The sequence below is a fragment of the Bos indicus x Bos taurus genome, chromosome 2, assembly GCF_003369695.1.
Source record: "Bos indicus x Bos taurus breed Angus x Brahman F1 hybrid chromosome 2, Bos_hybrid_MaternalHap_v2.0, whole genome shotgun sequence".
Lineage (NCBI taxonomy): Eukaryota > Metazoa > Chordata > Mammalia > Artiodactyla > Bovidae > Bos > Bos indicus x Bos taurus.
In genome coordinates this window covers 127278602-127298056 of record NC_040077.1, presented here as the reverse complement: position 1 = coordinate 127298056, position 19455 = coordinate 127278602, and the positions used below count along the sequence as shown (strand labels likewise).

Genomic DNA, 19455 nt, shown 5'->3' with positions numbered 1-19455 from the left:
GAATCTGCCTGCCTGCAATGCAGGAGAACTGGGTTCGATTCCTGGGTCAGGAAGATCCTCTGGAGAAAGAAATGGCAACTCACTCCAGTACTGTCGCCTGGAGAATCCCATGGATAGACAAGCCTGGCAGGCTACAGTCCATGGGATCACGAGAGTCAGACATGGCTGAGCAACTAACCCACCACCATCACGTGTCTGTACCCAAGACTATTCATAGCATCATCTTTCATGAAACTAAACAATTATTTAAAATCATTATAAGATTATTAAGTTTTTAGTCTTTTATTCTTAGTATCAAATCTATCTCTGACCTGTCTCATTGTACATAAGGAGACTTTGCTATAACAAGTGGTTGCACACACACACACACACACACACGGTGAAAAGTTGTCTTGTTTTCAAACAGGCCTTGTTTCTCTTGGATGCTTTCCCTTAATATCCAACAGCCAAATGTGGAAACTGTAAAAGGAAAGTGAACATTTTATTACAGATGCACCCTTACACACTCAATATTGTACACATACTGATTCTGATTTGATCTTTTGAAACTTATGTTGCCCAAAATGTTACTTTATCACAAAGGCCTTATAACAAATAACCTTTATCACAAAGTTCTTTCAAAAAGTCTGAATTGGAAGACTTCTTGGGTAAATCTCATTTCATACAGCTCTTTACATGGATCATTCATGGTCACCTACCTGGCTTTTGTTTGAACACCTCCGGTGAAAGGAGACAAGTCACCATGTGAAGTAGTTCCATAACATCTTATGGAAAAACCTGAATGAACTTAATTGGCCAACCCGATAGTGTCATCTGTCATCCAAGGATGAGATGGGTATCCTTGGGGTTGGTGAGTGTCCCACCCTAGGAAGTGCTGAGCATGATCTGGGCAATCAGTGAAGGAATGTCCTTTCTAACCTCTAGTAGTCTGCTTCTATGACCTACAATAAGGGCATTTTATAATGTTTAAGATGTCTTTTTGGGTAGTTTACAAAAAAAATCATTCCTGGATTTATCAGCTTGGGAAGTTCATATTCTTGCATTTCAAATGCAAGCTGTAAGTATTATCCTGCTGAAAAAATGGTTCTACTCAGCTGTAAAAAAAAATAAAAAATCAGGAGGAGAAATAGCCATTCTCTAGTAGCTGATCAAAACACACAACACACATACACACATGTGTCTCTGGAGCCAGACAGACACCGATTCAGCTTCCTCCTGTACCATCTACTAGCTCTGTCATTTTGGACAAGTGACTCATCTTTAGATGGGAAGACTTATTCTTACGCAGAGTTTTTGTGAGGATAAAAATCAGATAATGTTGAAAAGCTTCCAGCACAGACTCGGAAACAGTAGGCTTGCAGTAAGCGATGGCTGTGAGACTTAACACATTCCATTGTGGTTGTCTGATGCTGGGAGGGATGGGGGCAGGAGGAGAAGGGGACGACAGAGGATGAGATGGTTGGATGGCATCACTGACTCGATGGATATGAATCTGCGTGAACTCCGGCAGTTGGTGATGGACAGGGAGGCCTGGTGTGCTGCGATTCACGGGGTTGCAAAGAGTCAGACGACTGAGCGACTGAACTGAACTGAAACCCCTAGTCATAAACTTTCATGATCACGTGGTGGCTTGCATTAGACAGAATGTAGTCACAGATATCATGACCTCATTTGACTTTCAGAACAACCCCCTGAGGTAGAACAAAGGTTACTGTTCTTTTTTTAACCAGTGAGAGAAGTCAAAGGTCTTGCCTACATCAGACCTTGCAGAGAAGTGACTAGAATCCAGGACTTACTGTACCAGGGACACACTCTATTTCACCTGCTCCCGCTGGGGCTGGTGTTAGATGGGGTTCCCCAGTTTCCCTTCATTTGTTCAGCAAGTATTTACTGCAGCTCAAATAATTGAGGTGGATATTTGTCCTATTTGTGGTATCTTCATGAGCAGAGTGCTTCATATATAACAGTTGCTCAATAAATACTTGTGGAATGAATGGATGGATTAAACCAGTTTCCTGAGTCCTTTCACTGGATTACCCTGCTTCTGCTAAAGGGACAAGAGCACTCGCAGGGGCCTGGGAGAGACTGGCTGTTGGGAGAAGCCAGTGGCTATAGAGAGAAGCTGATTCAAGATGAGGCAGATTATACACGACCACGTGGGTGATCCCAGGATAATTACACTTGGTAAAAGAAGCCAGACAAGAATACATGCCATGTGGTTCCACTTACGTAAAGTTAGAGAAAAGGTAAGCTAATCCATTTCATGGCAAATAGATGGGGAAACAGTGGAAACAGTGGCTGCAGCCGTGAAATTAAAAGACTCTTACTCCTTGGAAGGAAAGTTATGACCAACCTAGACAGCATATTAAAAAGCAGAGACATTACTTTGCCAACAAAGGTCCATCTAGTCAAGGCTATGGTTTTTCCAGTGATCATGTATGGATGTAAGAGTTGGACTATAAAGAAAGCTGAGCACAGAAGAATTGATGCTTTTGAACTGTAGTGTTGGAGAAGACTCTTGAGAGTCCCTTGGACTGCAAGGAGATCCACCCAGTCCATCCTAAAGGAGATCAGTCCTGTGTTCATTGGAAGGACTGATGTTGAAGCTGAGACTCCAATACTTTGGCCAGCTGATGTGAAGAGCTGACTCATTGGAAAAGACCCTGATGCTGGGAAAGAATGAGGGCAGGAGGAGAAGGGGACGACAGGATGAGATGGTTGGATGGCATCACTGACTCAATGGACATGGGTTTGGGTGGACTCCGGGAGTTGGTGATGGACAGGGAGGCCTGGCGTCCTGTGGTTCATGGGGTTGCAAAGAGTCGGACACGACACGACTGAGTGACTGAACGGAACTGAACTGAACTGAAGCTAATCCATGGGACAGAAAGCAGTTCAGTAGTTGCCTGGGGATGCAACAGGATGGAGTTGGGAGGGAGCAGTTTCTAAGAGGCAGGATGAAATCTTTGATGGTGAATATGTTCTTTTCCTTCAAAACATTATTTATGTATTTGGCTGCATCAAGTCTTAATTGCGGCATGCAAGATTTTCATTGTGTATATGAGATCCTTCATTGCGGCGCACAGCTCTTAATTGTGGCACGCAGCCTCTCTAGTTGTGGCAGGAGGGCTCAGTAGTTACAGCACATGGACTTAGTTGCCCGGGGACATGTGGGATCTTAGTTCCCTGACCAACAATTGAACCGGCACCCGCTGCATTGGAAGGTAGATTCTTAACTACTGGATCACTAGGGAAGTCCTGACACATATGTTCTTACCTTGGTGTGGTCATGGTGTGGTTTCAGGGGTGTATAAATATGTTTAAAGATATCAAATTATATACTTAATATGTGCAGTTTGTTGTCAAGTATACCTCCAGAAAGCTGTTTCAAGAGGAAGAGGAGCACAGAGATAAAGGAGAAGAAGAGGTGGGTTTTCTCTGTAGGTTCTCAGTTTGGCCCCTACAGACCTGAATACCAAGGTCCGCAATAAGGCTGCTTCTGTGTCCCCCTAGTGGTCGGTATCTTGGCCTGCTGGGTGAGAAGGCCAACCTCAGCATCAGTTGTGAGATTACCTAAGGCAACACACATCAGAGTACATTGTGAACTGCGAGTGCAGGTCAAAGGGTGGAAGGCAGTGGGGTCTCAGGGAACGAGCCCTGACCTTCTTCCCAGCCCTACAATGTCACCTAGACTGTCAGCGATTAGTCGAGCTGCATGTCTCTTGACTCACTGACCCCAGATCCCTGTACTACAAGCTTTCTCGTGTCCACTGGCTGTAATTTATCCCTCTCTTCCTCTCAGAAGTTAGACAGTCATGGCTCCGCTCCGAAGTCCAGCAAATGAGGGGACTGGACTTCCTGGCCCCTGTGGGCCTCTGCCGTTTGCAGCGCAGGATTCTATCACCTTCCTCTCGAACTATTAGCCCACTTCAGTGACTCCAGATGGGGAGGAGATGTGGCCAGGGTCAGTTCCCACATCCCTGACCCTCAGTGACTTTGAGGCATCAGGGAGATGGGAGCATCTACTACCTCCCCACCCCCCACCAACACACACACACACACACACACACACACACACACACGCACACGCACACTCACACGTATTGTGGATTTGCTTCTCCTCCAGTGCTCCTTACTTCATTTTCATTTGTTAACGTACATACCCCAGGTATCTTTAAGTCCATTGACTCCAAACCTATGACATTAATAGGTTAAAAATCTTACCTTCCAGAAAGATTGGTCGTCAAAATAGTGAATCTTGTGAGTTGATTTCCATATGTTGAGGTTTAAGAGCAAACCTGTTTAAGTTCATAAATAAATGTTACACATTTAGAGGATTGCATTGTCTCAAAGTTAATCAGACTATCGTATCTCACCTATGATAACTCAACAGAAATCCTTTTATCTTCCACAACCTAGAGATAGACACACTGAAGCACTGTCCTTCCTGGATCAGTTTAATTAGTTCTACAGAGATCTTTTAAAAGGAACTGGTAAGAACAAATATATCCAAAGTATTTAGATTATACTGAGAGGTATATGATAGTCATGGATCTAACACGCTTCCCAAGACAGAGAAGAAGGACTCTGTTGGACAAAGCCCCACTTGAAAGCTGATTCATTTAAACACAAGAGCTACCATGGAGAGCAACTCAAACAGCCACCCTCGCAGGTTCATCCTCCCTGGTTCCAAGAAAGTCACAGTGACCTCAGCTCCAGATTCCACTGGTTAGGAAAGCAGGTAATAACATGTGCTTCTGTGCTTGTTCTTGTCAGCCGTCCCACCTCTGCCCAGAGAGCTAGGGCCCTGTGTATTCCCCCAGCTGCTCAAAGTGGAATTTCCAGGACATAAAGTCATGCTTACCTTTCATGTGAAGCAGGGAAACGCCATTGATAGACTTATCTGTGCATTTTTAATGATGATCCATCCCAGTATATTAAACAGTAAGATTAACAAGAGTAGGCGTGTGCTCATTCACACTTGCCTCTCACAGTGTGTGCCTTTAACTGATATTGGCATGGAGAGTGTAATCGACACACCTCATTTAGCTAGAATTACTCATAAATGAACTTCTGTTGCCTACATATATTTTTCAGGTAGTTGAGGCTTACTCATCACTGATGAAAATCCATCTAAAATATATTTTCTTGTCTTGTGAGACAACACTGAACACATTTAGACTTTTAAAAAAAAATTAGAGCTGCTGATAGGAATATCCAATTATCAAAGGCGCTGTATAACGTGGAGAAGGGCCACAGCTGCTGAAAGTTACTGGCCTGTTCTCTGGCAGCCCAAGCTTCTCATGTTCTTGTGTCTGGTTTTAAGAATTTATTTTCTCCTGCTAGGCTCTTTGTTCTTACTGCTAACTTCTAGCAGTGTGTCTCACCTCTGGAAACCTACCTCTAATCTGCTATTTTTAATCTGCCTGAACTGGGAAAACCTTTAACCATGCTTGATAAGATTCTTTTTATTTTCTCTCTCTCTCTCTTTCGGCTGTACCACACAGCATGTGAGATCCTACTTCCCTGACCAGGGATGGAACCTGTGCCCCTGGAGTGGAGGCACAGAGTCTTAACCATTGTACCACCAGGGAAGTCGCCAAGATTGTTTCTTACCTAAGTGCCTATGGGAGGGCTTCACAGAAAGGGGTCTCTTCATGGGTAAAATGCTTGATTTTAGGGGGTCAATTTAGTGCCATCCTGGCTTCTTGGAGGCCTCTTTCCCCTTATACTGTCCACATAAATTTTTTTTTAACTTGGGGAAATATTAGGGAATGTCTTTGTGGTACACAACACATGGAAGGCTGTCTTTCTTTTTCTTTTCTTGGCCAAGTGGCATGCAGGATCTTAGCTCCCCGACCAGGGATTGAACCTGCGACGCTGAAGTGGAAGTGCAGAGTCCTAACCACTGGGCCACCAGGGAAATCCTGTCCAGGTACTTTTCAATCACCAGTTTCCTCAAGTAGAAAGCAACATATAAGGATGAAAGCTCATTGTTCTTAACTCTTAAAGGAATAATAGGAGTGTCTTTATTCTCTTTCTTGATCTCAGTGAAGCATGGGAAGCCCTCTGAGTTGCTTTACAAGACAGCACAATTCAGTGTCACTTGGTCTACGCTGGTTGCAGTGGTGAATGGCATGAGCACCCAGGTGTAGGACTGCCAAATAAGATGCAGGATGCTCAGTTAATTCTGAATTCTGAGTTGGCAGAATTCTGGCAAAATTCAAAAACCTGGCAACTCTCTTTGGGGTTGGACTGCCACCACCAATAGAATGTAAACTTACGGCAGGAGGCCTTGTTCTCATCTGCATTTAATCAGTTGTCTCAGACTCTGTTGAAAGCTGAGGCCAATTGGTACCTTAAAGCAATTCTAGCCAATCTCATTCTCGAAAATTCCAGAAAGCATTTTCAGGACTTTCCTGGTAGCCCAATGGTTAAGACTCTGTGCTTCCAATGCAGGGGATATGGCTTCAATCCCTGGTCAGGGAACCAAGATTCCGCATGCCATTGTTGTTCAGTCACTAAGTGGTGTCTGACTCTGTCACCCCTTGGACTGCAGTATGCCAGGCTTTCCTGTCCTTCACCATTTCCCGACGTTTGCTCAAACTCATGTCCATCGAGTCACTGACGCCATCCAACCATGCTGTGTGGCCCAGAAAAAGTACTATCATACATGTTTTAGAGCTGAAAGGATGCCAAATGATTAGTTACTATAATCCATCCACTTTATAGAAAGCCAGCCAATGCCTGGCTTTGAAAGAGTAAAGTGACATGGTCACACCATTCACCCAAGGTCACACCATTCTTTAGTGTCTGCTTTGGCTATTTTGTCTCTTATTTGGCGTTCACTCCATGCTTAGAGACACAATATGTGAGAGTCTAACCAAGAAAAGGTATTTACCTGTAGAATAACAGTGAACAATTCTGGACAGAAAGCATGTTTTCATCTTGTGTATAAGTAAGAGGCAAATTGCTGTCTCCCCAAGATTCTTTTGGGACTTCCCTGGTGGTCCAATGGCTAGGACTCTGCACTTCCAGTTTGATCCCTGGTCAGGCAACTAGATCCCACATGCCATGTGTGTTTTGGGGGCTTCCCTGGTGGCTGAGATAATAAAGAATCTGCCTGCAATGTGGGAGACCTGGGTTCGATCCCTGGGTCAGGAAGATCCCCTGGTGAAGGGAATGGCTACCCACTCCAGTATTCTTGCCTGGAGAAGTCCATGGACAGAGAAGCCTGGTAGGCTACAGTCCAGAGGGTCGCAAAGATTTGGACATGACTGAGCTACTTTCACACTCACACTTGCAAGATTCTTTGCTCTTCTGTCACATTGCAGAAGTAAAAACATACTTCAGTCCTCTGCCTACAGACCTCTAATGGCCTCTCATCTTCAGAATGATCTGGCTCCTTGCTACCACTCTGTCTCCAACCCCTTCCCCTCTCCCCATCTCTCCAGCTACATCGGCTACACTGACATCGTTGTTATTCCCCAAACAAGCAAAGGATGCTCCTGCCTCAGTGCCTCTGACCTTGCTGTCCCTTTTCATGGAAAGTTCTTCTCCCAAATAAATACACAGTATGTCTCCCTCCTTCTTTGCAGTCAAGTCCTTGCTTAAAGGTCAACTTCTTAGATAGGCCTTCCTTACCACCCTTCCTAAAGAGCACCCCACTCTCACCATGACTCTGCATTTCCCTACCCTGATTTATTTCTCAGCATAGTGCTTATCACCATCTGATGTACCATATTTTTTTCTGTTTATGGTGAAAGCTCCTTCTCCACCTAGAGTATCAACTCGGTATGACCAGGGAATTTGGTTTGTTCACTGCTGTGTCCCTAGTACCTCGTCTATTTGCTGAACAAAATAGCAGTATAAGTGTTATCAGGGAATAAAAGGTAAGCTCTGTAAGCATCAGGGTTTCCTTAGTCTTCTGTACAAAATTCAGTGAAATCACCAGTCCTGGGCTCAAGAGGCTATAGTGTTCAGGTGACCTCTGAGGGCCTTCCCAATTCTGAAATTTTGTGATTCTGTGTTCATTTGTTTTTTTAAATCAAGATATGAGCCCTTCGCCTTATTTGGCTGGAGCTGAAGGGGTGGGTTCATGGGGAAGGAAATGGACACATACATGCCCAACCATGGGGCAGTTGCAATCTCAGCCCAGACCCTGTGCCCTGGACGATGGTGGAAGAAGGGTGGTCTCACACTGACCTGTCAAGAGGCCAGAGGCCACACCCATGACGATGGTGAAGGCCAGCGCCCCGAGGTCGATGAGTACCTTGTAGCCGAGCCTAGAAATGACAAAGCAGAGGTGGTCACATTGGGGCATCAGGCCGCAAAGACCACTGGGGATCAAAAGGACTATGTGCATCAGTACTGACGCTGCCAGCAAGGCCGCCAGGAGAGCAAATGTCCCTCCCCAGGAAGCCCCTTCCCATCACTCTCCTGACGCTGCCAGCAAGGCTGCCAGGAGAGCAAATGTCCCTCCCCAGGAAGCCCCTTCCCATCACTCTCCTGCAAAGCTGCTCAGACACGTAGGAGGGATTTCAAGATCCTCTTTGGCTTAGTTTAGTTCGTGGATAATGAACTAGGCCATAAGTCAGAAAACCCAGTTCAAGTCCCAGTTCTGTCACTAGCTGTGTGACCCTGGGCACTTAACCTTGGAGTCCTGAGTTTCCTCATTAGGCAATTAAAGATAAAGGTTTTATGTCTCTCAGGGCAAGAAAAAGAAAGGTTTTATGTCTATAAGGGCAAGATAGGGTACAACTTGGCCAACAGACCCATCTCCCCTGCCCACCCCCCCTTGAACATACTTCCCTGTCTTCTCTCCTTCAAAGCAACCCCAAGGCTTCACTGTAAACTATTAAACGGTGGGGTGGGGAGGTAGGTGGGAGTGGGATTTGGGATGGTGGGACACATGTACACCCAGGGCTGATTCATGTAGATGTATGGCAAAAACCACCGCAATGTTGTAAAGTAATTAGCCTCTAATTAAAAAAACTAAATTAATAATAAATAAATAAGCTATTAAGCGGCCCTTGGAGGACATCTATGTGACCCTGTAGTAGGCAAAAATGTCTTAAACAGGACACATAAGAACTCAACATAGAGGGAACAATGATACATTGAACTATAATAAAATTAAGAACTTCTGTTCATCAAAAGACATCATTAAGAAAGTGAAAAATAACCCACAAAACTGGGGAAGCTATTTACAGTACATATATCTGACAAAAGACCAATATCCAGAATTTTTAAATAATTCCTAGAAATCAGTGCTCGCTTCAGCAGCACATATACTAAAATTGGAACGATACAGAGAAGATTAGCATGGCCCCTGCGCAAGGATGACACGCAAATTCGTGAAGTGTTCCATATTTTTGCTTCCTGGTTCAGTACCCCAGGAAAAAAAAAATTCCTAGAAATCAATAAGAAAAAGTCAGAACGTACAACAGAAAAGTAGGCAAAAGAAATTGAACAGACATTTCCAAAGAGGAGGTATTCAAATGCCAAAAAAAGTACTACGCTTAAGTAGTCATCAAGCAAATGAATATTAAAACAGTAAGTTTGATGTCTAAATTATATATTAGGTAAAGGAAGCTCTCAGTTTCTACTGTATAAACCCCAATAGAAAACTGAAAGTATCCACTGAAGCAGATTGTATGAAAACTGTACGATCCAACTCAACTTCTAGGCATACACTCAACAGAAGCGCATTTGTAGGTTCAAAAAAAAAGTGCTAGCACATTCATAACAACAATACTAGCTCCACACTAGGAACTACCCATTGCTCATCGACAATGGGTAAATTGTGCTGTGTTCATATAATGGAACTCTGTTCTATGTTTTCTTAAATGTTGTATTTGCCACTCATTTATTGCAGGGCCAAACTAAGTGTCAACATTGTTTACCTCGATCTCTCATAAGTCAACTTTCATTGCAAGCCCCCAACTGCAAGCTCTAACATTTGTGTTTTCACTTTCGGCCTATAGGGGACATCCCTGTGTCCCTCCCCTGCCACTCTAGTCCTAAAGACATAGTCTCTGCTGCCGTCTCTCTCTACTGCCTGGTCCCTGCATGTGATAAGCTTTCACGTGTCCCTGCATGGTATGTCCTGCCTCTCATTTCCAGGGCAATTGGAACACTGAAGTTTCCGTTCAATGACGTTGACCTCTCCATGTTGTCATTCAGTTGCCTTTATCAATTAAGCCCAAGCACAAATCAATGTTATACGCCAATGAAAATGAACAATCTACAGAGATAACGACATGGATGGATCTCACAACTTCAAAGTTGAGTGAAAGAAGCCAAGAAGAACACAAGAGCAGACCTCCTGTATGAGTTTATGCATTCAAAGGACAAAAACAGGCAAGACTGATTGCTGCTCTTAGAAGTCAGGTTAGTGGTTGCCCTGGGACAGGACACAGAGTTCTGTGTGCTGGTTATTGGCTGTGTCAGAAGTCACTAAGTGGTATTCTTATGATATATTTAAAATTTTTTTTGTTTATTTTGGCTGTGCTGGGGCTTTGGTGCTACGGCGTGGGTTTTTCTCTAGTTGCAGTGAGTGGAGGCTACTCTCTGGTTGCAGTATGTGGGCTTCTCATAGCAGTGGCTTCTCTTTTTGCAGAGCGCAGGTTCTAGGGCGCTGGCTTAATAGCTGTGGAGCACAGGCTTAGTTCTGTGCCATGTGGGATCTTCCCGGACCAGGGATGGAGCCTGTATCTCCTGCATTGACAGGTGGATTCTTTACCACAGGACCATCAGGGAAGCCAACCCTTATGATACTTGACTATTCTGGAAGTAGATTGTATTACAAGAAAAAAGTTTCTTAAAAAAGTAGTAAGTGTAGAATAAAATTGAAAAGCGAAAGTCACTAAGTCGTGTCGACTCTTTGCGACCCCATGGAATAGTCCATGGAATTCTTGAGGCCAGAATACTGGAGTGAGTAGCCATTCCCTTCTCCGGATGATCTTCCTGACCCAAGAATCGAACCAGGGTCTCCTGCATTGTACGTAGATTAAAGGCTAAACCCAAATCTGCTACTTACAACCCAAATTCCCTCTATCCTACTGCCATCTGAGAGTGGAAATGGATGAGGCAGAAATGGCTGTGTTAACATTCCCCACACAGGGTGGGCTCCTTGTGCCAGGGCCTCAGCCTCTACAGTTCACCATCTGAAAGTCCCTCCTTCACAAATGGGAGGAGCAGGTTAGGAAAGTGAACCAAGGGTCCCATAGCTACGTAGCTTGGAATGGGTGTTTCTAGGGATTCAAACCAGGCAGCTCTGCCTACCCACAAAAGTGGCCAAATCTCCACATCGGCGGGCTCCCTTCTCAGATTTGGCCAGGTCTGCATTCCAGGGATACTATTATTTATCTATTTGTTTATGGATGCGCTGGGTCTTCATTGCTGAGTGTGGGCTTTATCTAGTTGTGGCGAGCGGGGGCTACTCTCTGGTTGTGGTGTTCAGGCTTCTCATTGCAGTGGCTTCTCTTGTGGCAGAGCACAGGCTGTAGAGTGCAAGGCTTCAGCAGCTGCAGTTCCTGGGCTTAGGGCACAGGCTCAGTAGTTGTGGTGCTCGGGCTTAGTGACCACCCAGCATGCGGATTTTATCTCCTGCCTTGGCAGGCGGATTCTTTACCCCTGAACCACCAGGGAAGTCCCAGAGATTTGTTTTTAATATTTTTCTTTAAAGTGAAGTTGTTCAGTCCTGTCCGACTCTTTGCAACCCTACGGACTGTAGCCTACCAGGCTCCTCCGTTCATAGGATTTTCCAGGCAAGGGTACTGGAGTAGGTTGGCATTTCCTTCTCCAGGGGATCTTCCCAACCCAGGGATCGAACCTAGGTCTTCCACGTTGCAGGCAGACGCTTTACCATCTGAGCCACCAGGGAAGCCCATATATTTTTCTTTAAGTAAACTTAAAAAAAATTTTAATAAATCTATTTAAAAGGAACTTTGTGTCACTAGCTTAAATGGAAGAGAAGTAGGAGGTAACCAAGACACAGTGAAAAAAAATACTGCTTTAATCTCCTTTAGATGCAGCAGCCGGGGCAAATCTCAGACTGAGGTTTCCTCTGCTGTTGTTGAAGTTGGAGGTCAGCGAGGGTGGGAATAGTGTGGAGACAGCCCTAAGGGAAGCCTTTTTCCCTGATGTAATCAACCAATTGCGTGAGAACTGCAAAAGGGCGCCTGCACTGCGTGATCCGGTGCTTTTCAAGTGTGTCTTCACACCACTTAAAATCCCACAATTTGTGAAAAATGCTCCATCCAGGCTCCAGGCACAGCATCTGACTCATTTACACTCACTCACCTGAATAGGGAAATGGACAAATACTGTTCGTGGAAAGAATGAAAAGTCATTCTTTGGAATGACGTGTCCGATAACACAGAGCTACTAAAGCAGCTGATCCACACTTCCTGGGAAGTGCTCTGACGACCAGTCCTCTCGCCATCTCCATTACATCCAGATGCCCTTCTTACAGAGGCAGCAGCATCAGTAACTATCTTAAAGAAAGGGGCCGTGTGTTGAGTGTTTACTACCTGCCAAGCACTGTCCTGAGCCCTTTCTTGTAAGAAAGTGAAAGCGTCAGTTGCTCAGTGGTGTCTGACTCTTTGTGACCCCATGGACTGTAGCCCACTAGGCTCCTCTGTCCACGGGACTCTCCAGGCAAGAGTACTGGAGTGAGTTGCCATTTCCTCCTGGGATTGAACCCAAGTCTTCTACATTGTAGGCAGATTTTTTACTGTCTGAGCCACTAGCGAAGCCTTGAGCCCTTTCTTATATGTTGCTGAATCTTCACAGCAGCCCTGGGATGTGCATCTTATCATCCTATTTTACAGATAGAAAACTGAGACTTTAGAGAGAGTTTGAATACCATGCCCAAAGTCACACAACTGTTAAGTGTGACCCTGCTCTATTTGTCCCCGAAGCCTGTGCCCTTTACTTCCAGCAGACCAGAGGCCACCCCGAGAGAGGTCATTGCTGTCACTGTGCCCTTCCCTTTGCCAAGTTCCTGCAGACGAGAGAAGACTAATACTTGGTCCTCAGCTGTCTCATCCTGATGAGACTTGACTTGGAGACGGTGCTGGAGTCAGGCTCACGCAGCTCTCATCTCCTCTCAACTCCATGTTTGGGAGTATCCCTTTGATGGCTTGAAATCAGCCATGGTGAGAGTATTGGCACCAGAGTAATCAGTAAATGCTCTAAGTCAGGGCTTTGTTTCACCAGAAAGCCAGTTGTTAATCCCTTAGCAGCGGATTGGTTGTTTGTTTTGCTTTGTTTCTATTTTTTGCTATAGGGCAACACCTCTCGAACCTGAACTTGCAGGAGAAGCACATACAGGACTTGAGAAAACAGACTGCTGGGTCTAATTGTGTGGGTCTGGGGTAGGGGAGGATTTGCATTTTTAACAAGTCCCAGGAGATACTGTTGCTGTTGAGAACCACTGTTCTGGGAGAGCCAGAGAATCACAGAATTCGGGGGAGGGGAGGGCACGTGATCCAGAAGTTCCAGGTCAGCAGCCCACAAGCAGAATTTGGTTCACACAGTGTTTCTAATGGGGGATTTCCCTGTAGCTGAGATGGTAAAGAATCTGCTTGCAATGCAAGAGACCCAGGTTGGATCCCTGGGTCGGGAAGATCCCCTGGAGAAGGAAATGGCAACCCACTCCAGTATCCTTGCCTGGAGAATTTCATGGACAGGGGAGCCCATGGGGTCGCAAAGAGTTGGACATAACTGAAGCGACTTAGCACGCATGTGTTTCTAATGATTTTGAATCTTTTGCCAATACTTGGGGAGTATGTGCATAACTCTGGATTTCTGCCTTCTCTTTAAAAGTCATTAGAGGGAGGAGGGTTCAGGATGGGGAACACATGTATACCTGTGGCAGATTCATTTTGATATTTGGCAAAACTAATACAATTATGTAAAGTTTAAAAAAAAAAAAAAAGTCATTAGATCTGACAATACTGATCCCGAGTCTCTGGATGGTTTAAGCTGCCGGGCACTGAAGAACAAATGCCCGTGGTTTCCTCCCCCTGTTGGTCTCATTTTTAACCTTACCTGCCATGGACGGAGGAGCCTGGTAGGCTGCAGTCCATGGGGTCGAAAAAGAGTCAGACATGACTGAGCGACTTCACTTTCACTTTTCACTTTCATGCATTGGAGAAGGAAATGGCAACCCACTCCAGTGTTTTTGCCTGGAGAATCCCAGGGACAGGGGAGCCTGGTGGGCTGCCGTCTATGGGGTTGCACAAAGTCGGACATGACTGAAGCGACTTAGCAGCAGTAGCAGCAGCAGCAGCAGCCTGGTCCCTACAGGCATCTGAGTGTAGGACCCTGCTAGATCAACCCGTCGTTTTATAGAGGGGGACTCAGGGCCCCGGAGAGAGGAAAGAGATTGCCGACAGTCACACAGTTATTAAAACAGCAGCAGGAACACCTTTGGAGTCCGTTACTGAGATGCCTTGTTTCACATACACCATCCTCTCCTCATCCCCAAATGGGATCCTCCTCATCCCTAAGCAGCTCAAGGATGTATGTCTCATTTGCTCATAGATGATCCCTATAATCTGGGGCTATGGTTGTCTCTGTTGTTGGAATTATAAGGAACTAGCTCTCCATGATTTCTCTGAGATGCTTCCAAACACAATTTCTCATCACCCACCGCTGGTGCTCACCACCTCGACAGCCAGCTTCCAGCCATGTGACTTCAGACAGCTAACTCCCCCAAGGTATCATTTCTTAGGGAAAGCTAATAACACCTCACCAGGTAGTTGTGAGGATTAAATAAGATGGTACACCTAATGATTTTAGCTTAATGCCTAGTACTTAGAAAGCAGTCAATAAATAGTCCTGATTGTCATCAGTAATTTTATTGTTGTTATCACTGTATGGGTTCATCTGGAAAAATCTATTCCTGTATCATGCACAAGTCACTCTTTCATTATGTGTGAGCCACATTCAGAAGATAAGTTCAGAAGAAAAACCCAGAAAGCGAGAACAAGAAGATAACAACTTTCAGAAAGCTATGGTCAGAGTTCTGATCACTGCTGTCTATGAGTCTGAGTGAACTCCGGGAGTTGGTGATGGACAGGGAGGCCTGGCATGCTGCGATTCATGGGGTCGCAAAGAGTCGGACACGACTGAGCGACTGATCTGATCTGATCTGATCTGATTGCCTGGGGGGTGTGGGACCTGACTCTGGTCCAGGGACCCACATTCCCACCTCACAATTGAGACATTAACCACACACTTTTCCTCTCTGGGTCCCAGGGATGAGCAATATTCAGCATTTTCCTACATGAACATATCACATATCAAATCCTTTTAACCACACAGTGCCTAGCATCCAACACCCCTATGCGAGGAAGTACTACCATTATCTTCATTTGCCATGGGGAGACAGAGGCTCAGAGAGGTTAGGTAGCGTGGCCCAGGTCAAGACCTCATGGTTATTTCACCACCACCTAAATCACCAGGGGCCGAGAAATGGACTCAGTTGGTTTGGGCCTGACTGCCTCCTCTGTCTACATTTGGAGAGGCCTCAGGACTATCATGGAGAAGGCAATGGCACCCCACTCCAGTACTCTTGCCTGGAAAATGTCATGGATGGAGGAGCCTGGTAGGCTGCAGTCCATGGGGTTGCTAAGAGTCGGACACGACTGAGCGACTTCACTTTCACTTTTCACTTTCATGCATTGGAGAAGGAAATGGCAACCCACTCCAGTACTCTTGCCGGGAGAATCCCAGGGTCGGAGGAGCCTGGTGGGCTGCCGTCTATAGGATCGCACAGTCGGACATGACTGAAGCGGCTTAGCAGCAGCAGCAGCAGCAGCAGCAGGACTATCAGCTTTTCCTTTCACTTAAGCTAACTGCTTTAGAAAGAAGTGACCTGGACAGTCCATACAAGGTGGGGACTTATCTGGAATTTTGGAATAAATTGGCCAACAGATATTCACTGAAGCCTTCTGACTGCCTGGCCCTGAGTGTATGGCCCTCACCCCCAGCCAAGGACTCTGGGCACACTGCTTCCTGAGATGGATGGAGTGACAGGGGGCTGAGCCAAGTGACCCACGTGGACTTATCGACTCCCTGGGCCTGAAGCGCCATCAGCATGATGTTGACAATCCCTCCAAGCAGACCCGGCAAGCCGAAGGTGTAGTGCACGCCGTAGGTGTCGTGGAGTTGCACCTTTCGCTGAAGACACGCCTGGGGACAAACACCATCATCAGCAGAGCTACATGTGGGACTGCTACACCTTCCCCACCCTTTCCCAGACCCTTGGCATCCAGGGCATCCGGGGGATGGGCATTAGGGCTCAGCTAAATAAGTACTTCTCAGATTTGCGTGTGTACTCACAGCATCTGGGCAGCTCATCCAAATGCAGAGTTGGATTTAGTAGGTCTGGGGCCTGTGATTCTACATTTCTAACAAAGTCCCGGATGATACCAGTGCTGCTGGCCATGGTCCATACTGCTCACATTTGGGGCTGTGTTGGGGGAGCTCAGTTGGTAAAGAATCCTCCTGCAATGCAGGAGACCCCAGCTTGATTCCCAGGTCAGGAAGATCCCCTGGAGAAGGCGTAGGCTACCCACCCCAGTATTCTTGGGCTTCCCTTGTGGCTCAGCTGGTAAAGAATCTCCTGCAATGCCAGAGACCTAGGTTCGATCCCTGGATTAGAAAGATCCCGTGGAGAAGGGAATGGCTACCCACTCCAGTGTTCTGGCCTGGAGAATTCCACGGACTGTATAGTCCATGGGGTTGCAAAGAGTTGGACATGACTGAGCGACTTTCACTTTCACTTTCTTTCACTGAGGGGCCCTCCTGTGCATTATAGGAGGTTCAGCAGTATCCCTGGCCTATACCTTCTAGATGCCAGAAGCAGCCCTCTCCCAGGTATATCCACCAAAACTGTCTCCAGACATTGTCCATGTCCCCAGCGGTTGATTGAAACCCACTGGTCCAGCCCAAACTTAACTCCATCCAAGAGACTACTTGGCTGATTGAAAGGTAAGAAGCTGACCACTCCACCAGAGTCCCAGTCAGCACTCCTTCCATTTCATCACGTGGCCTCCCAGATGGCCGTGAGCCAACAGATGTGGAGGCCAATGCAAATTAAACAATATATCTGTTTATTTGGCTTCGTTGGGTCTTAGTTCCAGCACACAGGGTCTTTCACTGTGGCACACAGACACTAGTGGTGTGCAGGCTCAGTAGTGTGACACACACAGGCTTAGTTGCCCTGCAGTGTATGGGGTCTTAGTTCCCGGGCCTGAGATTGAACCCATGACCCGTGCATTGGAAGGTGGAATCTTAACCACTGGACCACCAGGAAAGGCCTCCAATGCAAATTTTATCAGGCTAGTTCCCTCCTCAGAATCCTCACTGTGTTCAGATTAACAATTCAGACTCTTCAGCTCCCCCAGGAGGTGTTCCTGAGCACCAGCCATCTCTCAAAGCTCTGGTGAGAGACACACTCCCTGATGAACTTGATGCTTCAGCCAAAAGAACATCTGTGTCTTGGTTGGGTCACATGCTCTTCTCACCACTGAGCCTTTGAACACACTATTCCTTCTGCCTGGAGGACATTTTCCACTTCTTTCCCTGGTGAATATTAGTTCCCTGTCAGTGCTTAGCTGAGACATCCTGTGCCCTGGGAAGCATTTCCTGAGCCATCTCAGGCCAGCTTAGATGTGCTCTAGAGCCTGATGGGCTGCCGTCTATGGGGTCGCACAGAGTCGGACATGACTGAAGCGACTTAGCAGCAGCAGCAGCAGTTCTTAAACTGTGCTGTGTTTATTTATCCATTTTCTTCACTACACTACAGCTTGGGACACAGGATGTCTGTTAAATGTGTTGAGCAAATGAATGAAAAAAAAAATCAGTGAATCATCTTTGAATCCTTCCCCTGGCGATAGAATCAAGCAACTTGAGGCACAGAGAAAATGATGGACACTGAGCCTGATGATAACTCATGATACACGAGTTTTGGCCACACCTTATAGCTTGAGGGATCTTAGTTCCCCAACCAGGGACTGAACCGGGCACTTGGCAGTCAAAGTTTGGAGTCTGAACCACTGGACTTCTAGGAAATTCCTATGACACATGTTTGGCTGTGCACATCTTACTTTCATCAGAGGGCCTCAAAGTCAGAGGAGATAAAAGATGTGTGTTTCCACTTCAGAGATGAAAAGCAGACTGCTCCGTCTGTGGTCAGATTGAGCTGTTGGTAAATTCTTCCCTATTTGGGATTGAAACTGCCTCCCTGAATATCCATGGTTCATTCAAATTCAGCTTCTTGTGTCAACCAATAATCTATTCCCTCTTCTTCCATCAAGTCTTCAAACCTATGAAGATTTGTTGTTCTTAAATATTTCTCTTAGAAGTGTGTTGTAACAAATGGGCTCTGATGGAGCATTGTGATCTTATCTGTTGAATATTGAAGGAGGATAAATCCATCCACTCAGAAGACGAACTAAACAATCAGAAGTGAAGATGACCTGGATAATCAACCCAGCACCCCTCTTTTGGGTGCTGCCTTTCCCATATCCCTTCACATGGTTCATGGACAAAAGCCATATATGCATCACGTGCCTTGTCTCCCACCCCTGCCAAAGATGGGCACATTATCCAAGTTAGACCAATGAATCCCTTCTCCAAAGAACTTGCGGTTGGTACCAAGAAATTTCACATGGCTGCCTTCTTGAAGAGAAAGATGACATTCCACCATGTGGAATAGAAGAGGAAGGAAGAGTGAAAATAAAATGGGTGTTCAGGAAAAGCAAAAAAGGAAGAGCAGGAACTTCTTGGGCTCCCCACAACACTCCCACCCCTGGTGCCAGTCATTCCTGGGCTCCCAGCAGCATTCCTATCCTTGGGTTCAGTGGTGTCCCAGTAGCCTTATAACAAATCCCCCTTATTCCTGAGCAACCTTGAATTGGTTCTGTTACTTGCTCCCCAGATCTTAGCAAAAGCATCATCCAACTTGGACAGGTCCCTCACCCAAGCTCTGAAGCTAAATTGAGAAGCTGCCAACCAGTGCCTAAATTGAGAAGCTGCCAACCAGCGCCTAATGCAGTGCATAGCAATACGTGATGGCCCACCACGGTCTAGGGGCCTGGACCTTGGCGTAAGGCCAAAGCAGCAGGTATCAGTCGCCCAGCTCCTTACCTGCAGGTATCTGAATCCCCCGATGGAGATCATCCCAGCCACAGATCCCAGCACCATGGCAAGCCAAGGAGCATGGATCAGGTAAGAAGGGGCACCCACAGCCACACCTCCTGCCAGCACTGCCTTGTGGATGTGAGTCTGCAAAGGAATAGCTTGTGGGTGAATGAAGTAAGCTAGAGGACAGCATCTAAGTTACTTGGTAAGCTGATAGCAAGACAACACTATAACATCCTCCCTGCATCTCTGATCCTGAAACCAGCCCCTCCCCCCTGCTGAAACTTCATCAAT

General features: G+C 46.1%; 1 protein-coding gene and 2 non-coding genes across 5 annotated transcripts in view; 1 reads left to right on the top strand and 2 right to left on the bottom strand.

Moving 5' to 3' along the window:
* Positions 1-258: 258 nt before the first annotated feature.
* Positions 259-19455, bottom strand: part of LOC113878888 (RH-like protein IC) — a 40875-nt gene continuing 21678 nt past the window's right edge. For 2 of the 3 annotated variants that reach the window (XM_027520042.1, XM_027520035.1), the window contains exons 6-10: positions 19168-19305; positions 16073-16206; positions 8206-8285; positions 4225-4298; positions 259-459 (exon numbers count right to left, since the gene is read on the bottom strand). In XM_027520042.1, coding sequence (XP_027375843.1) covers positions 433-459; positions 4225-4298; positions 8206-8285; positions 16073-16206; positions 19168-19305 — 453 coding nt within the window. In that variant the 3' untranslated portion in view covers positions 259-432. The remainder of the gene's footprint in view (positions 460-4224; positions 4299-8205; positions 8286-16072; positions 16207-19167; positions 19306-19455) is intronic. The other variant, XM_027520053.1, reaches the window with a different exon arrangement.
* TRNAG-UCC lies at positions 5852-5923 on the bottom strand. The gene has a single exon. It is a non-coding gene; the product is annotated as a tRNA-Gly (tRNA).
* On the top strand, positions 9270-9376 carry LOC113881873. The gene has a single exon (XR_003508191.1). It is a non-coding gene; the product is annotated as a U6 spliceosomal RNA (small nuclear RNA).